Source organism: Paralichthys olivaceus, chromosome 10 (genome assembly GCF_024713975.1).
Source record: "Paralichthys olivaceus isolate ysfri-2021 chromosome 10, ASM2471397v2, whole genome shotgun sequence".
NCBI classification, from domain to species: domain Eukaryota; kingdom Metazoa; phylum Chordata; class Actinopteri; order Pleuronectiformes; family Paralichthyidae; genus Paralichthys; species Paralichthys olivaceus.
This window is the reverse complement of record NC_091102.1, coordinates 23,689,503-23,699,448: the sequence shown is the minus strand read 5'-3', so window position 1 is coordinate 23,699,448 and position 9,946 is coordinate 23,689,503. Positions and strand designations below refer to the sequence as shown.

General features: G+C 40.2%; 1 protein-coding gene across 1 annotated transcript; it reads left to right on the top strand.

Annotated features, from left to right (window-relative positions):
* The first annotated feature begins 635 nt into the window (after positions 1–635).
* LOC109637369 (homeobox protein engrailed-1-B-like) lies at positions 636–3,544 on the top strand. The gene is made up of 3 exons (XM_069532319.1): positions 636–1,290; positions 1,926–1,928; positions 3,091–3,544. Exons 1-3 carry the CDS (start codon positions 753–755, stop codon positions 3,408–3,410), a joined length of 861 nt encoding a protein of 286 aa, XP_069388420.1. The 5' UTR covers positions 636–752; the 3' UTR covers positions 3,411–3,544.
* Positions 3,545–9,946: the final 6,402 nt, after the last annotated feature.

Genomic DNA, 9,946 nt, shown 5'->3' with positions numbered 1-9,946 from the left:
TTTTAGAGGGAAAACCATGCAGCCTGGCTGTGCCTCTGAAGGGAAAATAAAACGATAGAGGTGGAGTGTGCCTCAAACTGCAGTTGTGTCTGTTTTGAGTAAACGCATATGAAAATGCAAGTGTACAGCTTAGTTTGTACTGAACATAAGAATGAGAGCTGGTTTGTGGTATAAGCTTGTACGCAGCTGTAGGCCATTGCTGTGTGTGTGTGTGTGTGTGTGTTCTCCTCTCCCTAAACTGTAAAAGGTGTAACACTGAACCACTGAAGATGCGAGACAGTTATAATAAATTTTTTTCGTGAAGCCTGCTGGCCGCTAAATATCTGCTCTGTTCAGAAACGCAAGACATTATTGGACGTCGTCACCTCATGACCAAAACTGTCCCGGTCGATGATTGGCCCAGTCAACTTTGGCTATTAAACATGCGCCTCCAGTAAGTGCGTGTGTACCAGTATGCCCGCATGGTGATGTGATATGAGGACTTCGACTACCATAAAGCGGTGAAGCACTGTGGGTGTGTGAGAGCAATGCAAAATACAAACTATTATCAGTCATATTGTAAGTCACCGACCATGACGCGCCGGAGCCCCGAGCACCGAGGACGTCTACAATTTGCGAATAATTGCACTTATCAACAACACTACGGAGAGAAAATGTGTATGTTATGGTGTTTGTAGAAAAATTGTGGATACAAGCAAATTTTCACAAAGTGGAAGAGGACTGAGAAAACCACATTCCTCAGAGAAGCAGCGATGGAGGAGCATCGGGAACTGAACAGTACGGATAGCAGCGAGGGAGAATGCGTCTCCCTTTCTCCCAGCCTGCCCTCGCCGCCCATACTGCCCCTGCAGGTCGCCCAGCAGGCCCACAGAACAACCAACTTTTTCATCGACACCATTCTACGACCGGACTTCGGCAGTAAGAAGGAGCTCGGCCTTGGCTCACGGGAGAGGGCTCACACCTCCGGCCGGGAGCGCAGCAGACCAAGCATTCCAGGGACACTGTGTCAGGACTCCAACTGCAGTAGTGACAGCATTTCGTCTTCCACCTCCTCGGCTTCTTTGGTGAGTCCCCAAAAGAACATTGGCAGTGACGAAGGAGATGCTGCCGCCGTCTCCGATGGGAACAACAGTGTGAAAGCCGAGGAGAGGAATGGCGGAGGGGACGGAGAGAACAACTCTTCCTCGCTTGTGGTGCTGAACGGCACCGGGGCGCCCACACCTGAGACCCAGCCGCTGCTCTGGCCTGCCTGGGTCTACTGCACCAGGTACTCGGATAGGCCCTCATCTGGTAAGGCAATAGTTTCATGAAGAAAACAAATGTGAGCGTCCAGTTCCTTTTTTAAATGGAGGCATAATAATACGTTGAACTCACTTCAGTTTGGTATACACAAGCTTAAATTTTTTGGTTTTCTATCAAAAAACACGAGCATAAACAAAACACATTTAATATAATGTTTTTGTTATTGCTATCTAATTTAACCCGAATACACACAGAAGCGAAATAAAAAACGTTCATTTTAATCCTACGATCAAATACGATGGTGGTTATTTGGTGTGTTTTAAAGAAAATCTGTGAACATTTATTTGTGTTGCCAGCTCAAAGTTAACCTGCATTTTGATTCCTTACAGTTTTTTCTGAATCCTCTAGGATTTATATTCCTATAGAAATGAATTAATAATTAATCAAACACATCAGATAATAGACTGCATGAAATCTCCCATCAACGAAAATAAAAAAACCTAAAATAAATGTGAATAACAATTTACTTTAAATTACGTTGCAAGTAAAATAAACAGCTCCGATTTCCTTATTTGTCAATTTAAGTTAGAACTTGTCAACACAAACTTATGAGTAAATGACACGGCATGACCCTGCAGCTTGACACAAATTATTTGAGACACGTACCCATCTCGTAAACACAGTAGGTTATTTTAAACACACAGCTAGTAGCATTGACCCTTTAGGATTAAGCTTGTACAGATGACAGCGCATCTTTTGTGTGACACATGTTTTGGTTCAGAGTCCTGATGTGCGAATCGACAGTAAACCTGTTCTATTGCTATAAAGGCTTTCCCCCCTGTGATCGCTGGGAGATGGGCTCTTGTCTTTTCCACCTCTGTTGTCCTCTCCCTGAGGCTGTTGAGGTGGAGCGGAGCCGCTGCCAGTGATGCACGGCGGAACAATAGACTATGGAATTAAAGGTAAATGATCCATGTCTCGCAACAGGAAATATGTAGAATTAATCGAGCGCTTCTTGATTTGGGTCCAGCTTTTAATTTCACCAAAATATTAACATAGCTTTGTGAAATATACAGAAGACGCACTGAACCTAAACGAGTTCCTTTAGTCAAATATATCTATATGATAAAATGTTTTTATCAGTCCATATTTCTTTAAATTTTAAAGACTGACAAACACTTGCTAAACAGCAAAACGTTTTGAAATAAAAACAATTGTGATTTATATAGAACATAGTATTTTTGTTATAGCCTTTAGCTACTGATGGAAATCATTTTTCACCCTGCCTTGTTCAGAAAGAATATTATTCTTAACAAAGACTCTGCATAGAATCCAGGTATAAACGGTATATATTTTACTACCCTGAAGACGTTTTTGAATCAAACCTTGTCCGGTCTGGATTATCTTTAACTTGGTTTCATTATTATGATGAGTCCGAGTTTTTTGTCATTTATAAACAAGCCTGTTAGATGTGTGTGAATGTTAGCATCATGATTCACGTGACTGCACCAAAAAAATATAATAAAGCAGGGCTTCAGCTGCTTTAGTCAAACACGCAGTCACAAGAAGACGGCAAGTCACATCTAGCTGCTCATTGACTCACACAGTCTCACATCTTCTACTACTACTACTTATAATAATAATAATAGTAATAGTAATTTGTAAAAATACAATGCAATGGATAAAACATGATATTTTTCTGAATAGGCCTACAGTGCATAAAAGGCCTACAAGCACGAACACACAAGCCGATGAAAAAAAATCCGAATAGGTTGTTTGTTTATCTAATTATCAAAATGCGTTGAATATTTATATTTCCGCTTTCCCGTCCTTTCACCCTTACTGCAGGCCCAAGGACACGGAAACTGAAAAAGTCGAAAAGCGGCAAAGAGGACAAGCGGCCGCGCACGGCCTTCACGGCCGAGCAGCTCCAGAGACTCAAGACGGAGTTTCAGGTGAACCGCTACATTACGGAGCAACGGCGGCAGTCTTTGGCCCATGAGCTCAATCTCAACGAGTCCCAGATCAAAATATGGTTTCAGAACAAGCGGGCCAAGATTAAAAAGGCCAGCGGCTTCAAGAACGGGCTTGCGTTGCAGCTGATGGCGCAGGGACTCTACAACCATTCCACCACCACCGTACAGGAAGACAAGGAGGACAGCGACTGAGAGGTCCGGTCTTTACCGCTCTCATTCACACACTCTGTACATTGTAAATACATAGTATCTTATTTAATGATGAAGATGGGGAATAAGGAACGGGTTTTCTTCACTGCAGGCTTTGTTTGTGGCTCAAATTATTCTCCTCTGGACGGGAGTGAACAGACCCCGTCTCCGCAATAACCAAAGATTTTTATTTTAAACATTTATTGGACATTTTCATCAACTTAAAAGAAAAATACCTCATCCTCCTCTCCAAATGTTTTCCCTCCTGAGTACACACACACACACACAGACGGTGTCAGTGTAAAATTACAATCCATTCAGAAATATCATCCTAAAAGTCAAGGCTTTAGTCAAACACATGAGGTCAAATTATTATTATTATTATTATTTAGGATTTACAATTATTTTAAAATAAATTCATGAGTCCTGACAGTGCGAACAATAACACAAACAAAAAAGCTTGCAGATGGAGGAGTATTTGGCCCCTCTGGTGTTGCCTTATTTTGGCAGGTAGAGCTACAGAGGTGTACAGACCTGCAGGCACACCACACAGCATTAGACAATGTGACACATATGTGAGCCGCTTCTAGGAGAAAGTGTGGATGGATTCGCATATGTATTTTTAAACTACGTTTCCGAATTCATACTTTTATAACGGAAAAAGAAATCACCAAGAATCAGACAGACCCCTATTCGCTAGCGGGTCAGACCCAATATTCAGTTATTAAATCGAGAAATGTCCGTGTGTGTGTGTGTACGTGCGCGGTGCATTTGTTCGAGTGACTGGGACAACTGAATCTATATTCATAGTTCTTTGGAAAGAGACGGATTTACATTGCGAGACGCGCTGCTATCAGCGCTGTTCAAAGCGTTGCAGAGCATGAAATTGCCTCTCCGTCTCTGTGTTCAGTCATTTCATGAGTAGTAGAAACACACACATAGAAGTGCTGGATCTACAGGAGAGGGAATTTCCCCTTTGTAACACACTCATACCCAGCCGGGTTAAGGCCATGTCCTCGGTCTGTACTCTCATCCCCATAGAGGCGTAAAAAACAACATTTCATAGGAGATCATGAACACAACAATTGATGAAGCAGCCTAAATGTCGGCCCATTTTCTAAAAAAATAATTCGTTAAAAAAAACTAATACACAAAATAGCAATTTTGATGTCTATTTTAATTTATTGATTTCCACTTTCCCATTTACCTAAACCTGCCCTATTAGCTATAGATTCAGCCTAACATTAAATCCTATTTCTTGGTATTTGGTTAGATTTTACATAAAATAATTGTAGCCATCGTTCTAATTTTAACATACAGTATGAACATGGTGTTTTACTCAATATAGAAATAAAATATAAATTAAGTAGTCTAAATAAAAATAAATTATCCAACTAAATTTATATGTGACATCCAGATTTGTTTATTGTGAGGTTCTGACAATGTCTTGAAAAAGGCACATGGATTTGTATTAATAAAAACTAAAGCAGCAGTCTTCAAATATAATGATCCTCTTTTTCCTTTCCCATTTTCAGCTGTTGTAGTCCAAATAAATGTACAGCTATTGTCCTCTAATTCTACAGGGTGGAGGCTTTAGCACATATCCTTACGGAGTTGATCATTATTTAGAAAGATGAACAGATGGGATTTTAAACTGCCAATAAGGAAAAGATATGTGGAATACAGAAGTGCCCTCCAGTTAATTTGTGAACAGAAATTAATCATCACTTCAACTTCCTACAACTGTTTGCCTATCACATCTATGTCATAGAGTGGACTGTAGAACTTAAGTGATGAGAAGGTGTTTTTGTACAAAGAATTTATTCTGCAACAAAATTGTTTGAAAAATATACTTGTTTTTAATTGTAATAGATGGACAGACAGTCAGATAGATAGATAGATAGATATAGATGGATGGTTAACTGAGAGCCATGTTGCTGCTTCTGACAGCAGTCCACTGTGTAATTATTGCAGACCAAAGTACTTATCGAGTGAGCATCTTCCTGATGAAACCCAGCTATTTCCTTTACCCTGTAGGTCATCTGTCATCCATAACTTCATACTCCCCTTATAGAAATACTTCGCTCTGGAGTCTTTCCAAAGAAAGTATTCCCCCCTCTTTCAAAAAAAAAAAACAGAAGGTAGGCTGAGATCAATTTGTCAAATTCAAAGGTAAATGTTGTGACAGGCAGACTGGATCTTTGCCTCTGCCTGTTTTCTTTCATTCTGCTGCTAGCCTCAGATCACTAGGGAGAACGGGAGATTTACTTTCATATGGAGAGCCTTTGTGATTTTCAAATAGAAACAAAGTGAAAGGATGAGATCATTTATTCACATCAGCCCTGCTTTTTCACTCCATTCATGCATAATTGCGTAATAAAAACATAGTGTGTATTTGTGTCAAACCAATGTGTGATGCAAATTTCAAAGCAATTAGATATGTCCAAATACCAGTTAAGCCAGACAATGTGTGTGTGTGTGTGTGTGTGTGTGTGTGTGTGTGTGTGTGTGTTTGTGCTTGTGTGTGTACAGACAGTGGCCACACAGCCGACCTTGTGGCTATAAAGCAGCTTTTATTTACATGCAAATGAAAGAAATAAATCCAGAGGCAACACAGATTAATGGCTGCTATTCTCCCTGCTGATGAAGAGCTGGAGATGTAACATATGAAAACCCACTAATGTATCCATGAGAAATTTGAAGCCAGAGTTCAGTTCATTTCAACCATTTCTGAACCGTTTTGTGTCCCCCCCCCCCCCCCGCACACACACACACACACACTCACTCACAGTGCAAAAGGAGGTAGACTAAAGCTCCACATGCCTCCCTCTGACATGCAGCCTGTCAACAAGTGAGCTGTGAGGGCCATCACAGCAGTTGTGGCAAACATGGTTGCCATTGTTTAAACATGGGTGAGTAACAAAGGTGGTATTGATCTACAGGCCTCCCACACTGCTGCTAAACATGAAGGTTGCATGTGTGTCACTAAACTGTGTAAATCACATGGATTTACCAGTAGAATGTTTGTGTGTGTGTTTTTAATACCATCTGGGTTTGAATGACCAGTAATGGTGTCTTCACTGGCTCACTAGCAGAACAATTACCAAAGTTAAAGATATGCATTATTCATGCTAAACAGTTGAAATCTCCAAAGATGCGCACTGCTTGAACCCTGGTGGTGAGACACTTCACTCCACTGTGAGGCCTGCCTTCTCTCAGCCCAGTTTCACTCTAGACAGACCATGGCTCATCTTAAAACAGGAGTGTTTCAAGAAGCGACCCATCATGGCTCAATTCTGCTGCTTTTAAACAGGACCACCAACAGTGCTGAGCAGGTCATCCCCCACAAGAGCAGTTTTCAGCAGTTTGCTTTTCACACATGCACAATGCAGCATGTTTTTTTTTTCATTTTGCATCTGTCGTGTGTTAGAAGCGTCATCAACCACCCTTAATTGCTGAATCCAGCGGGGATCCCCTGTTGTCTTTTTACATTGGATCCTCCTGATTTTGGGGCCAGGCAGAGAAAGTCCACAGATAATCTGGAGGCTCTCACTTGGACGCAAATGTTCCCACATGCACCTCCTCCAGAGTCTGTGATGATTCTGACTGCAAATGAATCAATAAAGTTAAATTTAGCATTTCCCCAAATCATCTGTTTGCAAAGCCAAAGATTGTTAAACAGTCATGTGGCTGAAGGAAAATTGTTTTCGGCACCAGTAAAAATACACTGTGCTAGAATTGAATTTGGGACTATGATAAAACTGGTAAAAAAATATAAATTACTGTAGTAAAAATTATGGTGAAAATCTACTCCTTTACATATCAGAGCCAATATGATTAAGAAAGGAGCTATAGTGTTTTTTTTTATTCCCTTAGAGGCCTTACTAAAAATGTTAAACTCCTTTTAAGTACAATAAGTCTCTCTAGATTTAATGGTTTACATTAATATGTTGTTGGTTTTTGATAATGTTTGCCTGAAACGGTGGGTTAGGGTAATAAATTGTTTTACATTTTTGTGTTTCTTTTATTTCTAAAAGAAAGCACATTTACATGCACATTTCAAAATGTATACAGCTAAATAAAGGAAATTGAATCCATTTAAAAGGTAAATTTAACCCAATTTTAATGTAGTTGCAGGAAATAAATAAGCTCTTAAAACAAGCAGAAATCTGAGACAAAGTCTTAGTCTCTTATGTAAATTATATGTTTTAAATCATATGATTATTTTTGTTATCACATGCATCATTTTTAATTTCTTTAAAAGCCCTGTGCGTCTATATCAACACACCACTGCAGCTTAGCAGATATTCATAGAGGTGTTAGAGACTGCAAATCGAGGTGAGGGCTTTGCTCTGCATGAAATAAAAATACTGTTGCAGGAACAGATGCTCACCTTCTCTGTGCAATAATAGATTTGCACCATGTTGAAATGTTGAGTATTATCATATTCTTGCCATTTATAAGGTTACATAGTGTTTACATTGAAGGTGAGATGGACAGTAGCACCGATACTGCTATAATTACAGAGCAACAACAGGCACGACACAGGATTCCTATCACCAGCATGTGTTTCTCTCTCTCTCTCTCTCTCTCTCTCACTCACACACACAGACACGCACACACACACACACACACACACACACACACACACACACACACACACACACACACACAGACACCCAGTGTCAGTGTAAAATCACTTCTTAGCTCCCACACATGCTCATGTTTGTACTTCTATCCTAGTTAGGACACTTATTGGCATAATACATTCCCTAGCCCCTTACTCTAACCTTTAAATGCCTAACACCAAGTCTTATCCAACAGCCCATGGAAAAAGTGAGGACCAGTCAAAATGTCCTCACTTTCCCAAAATGTCCTCACTCTGTAGGGTCTATGCTTAAAATGGTCCTCTCAAAGATATAAGTACAGGAACACACACACATACACACCTGATTAATATGAATATACTTAATTTAAGTTGGCCATGAAAGATGAGATGTAGTATTTATATATCACAATACAGCAGTTAGCTTAGATAATATAGCATTAGGTCTGCAAATGTATTTCAAGTTCTTTTGTATGTTTCGTTATATGTGCCACATTTCAATATCCTAGCAGGGCCTTACTTGTGATACTTAAACTCATACATCAAATGTTTGAGGACTAAAATATGTCCAGAATATGGAGGTATGTGAAAAAGTCAGACTTTAATAATTATGTTCTTGACTTACACACAAATAGCTACAAGGTAATTTTGAGGATGAATTAAACTCACAGTGACATCCCCATCAGACATTTTGCAGTCCCCTCAGCTGTGGAGAGTTTTGAAGCATTATTTAGCTCATTGATTTGAGTTTACTTCCTAAAACATTGTTGTTTTTCCCCAAACAAAGTCCCTTAAATATGTCAATGATTTAGCTCCACTCAGATCCACACATTATTCCTTGGAAAATTGGTGAGAATCAATGAATGGTGCTGGTAGTGGTGACACACAGCAGTAGTTGTACAGTGTGTTCTAACCTGTCTGACTTGTCTAATCATCATTACAAACTAACTATTTTTGAACTGATCTACATGTGAAAGAAGTAATAGCAGTGACTCACTTTAGTGTGATGGGCTTTTGAACTAATTTGATACTTTTACGTCACTTTTTTGGTGCACTTTGTGAGCACTACTAGCCTCTCCAGTATGGCAGTAAGTTTCTCCTGCTGCTTTATAACTTTGGTATCCTTCAGCCACTCTTCCCAAGAAGATCATCTGGCCAGAGCCTTCTGTGGGTAACTGATTCTGGGGAGCCAAGTCATTGGGTGTAAGGAAGAGGGAGCGACATGGTAGTGTGCGACAGAGACGCAAGCAGAAGGGCCATCAGCAGATACCTCTTCCCAGTCATTCTTGCCAATGTTCAGTCATTTTCAACAAAATCGACGAGCTTCAGGCAAGACTCATAGTCCGATCTGGAAATTGAGGGTTTTGGTAAACCCTTTCACCTTGACTGAGACTCCACAGTGACATAAATCAATCAGTGGTGGCTTGTGTGGATGTTTTAACAAAAAGTGGTGTAATACAGTGGTCATCAGGCACTGTGTATCCCTGACATTTAACTCCTGTCTATATCCCTACATCTCCTTTATTTGCCAGAGGAATCCCCACTGGTATTTATTACACTGGTATACATTCACCCTAAGGCTGTGAAAACAGTTCAGTGCTCCAAGGGATTGTGCAGTATGCACTAAACTCCATTGTGGGTGACCTTAACCACTGCAAACCATGAAAGGCTTTTTGTAATTTTTACCAGTATGTCACACAACTCACCAAGTTCCTGGATCTCTGTTGTTGTACAGTAATGGGAGGATGTAAATTCCTGTGTAGAGCTCCACTCAGTTTGTCTGACCAGAAATAATTTATTTGGTGCCATCCTACAAAGCGGACCTGAAGCAACTCAAGCCAGAGCAATTATTAATTCTGGTATGGTCAGAGGAGTCTATCCAATGCCTTCAGGACTGCCACTGCTGCACAGATTGGGACCTGATCAAATATGT

Bases quoted from the DNA above. Each gene is read 5' to 3' on its own strand.
- LOC109637369 (XM_069532319.1), top strand. From the start codon at position 753: ATGGAGGAGCATCGGGAACTGAACAGTACGGATAGCAGCGAGGGAGAA.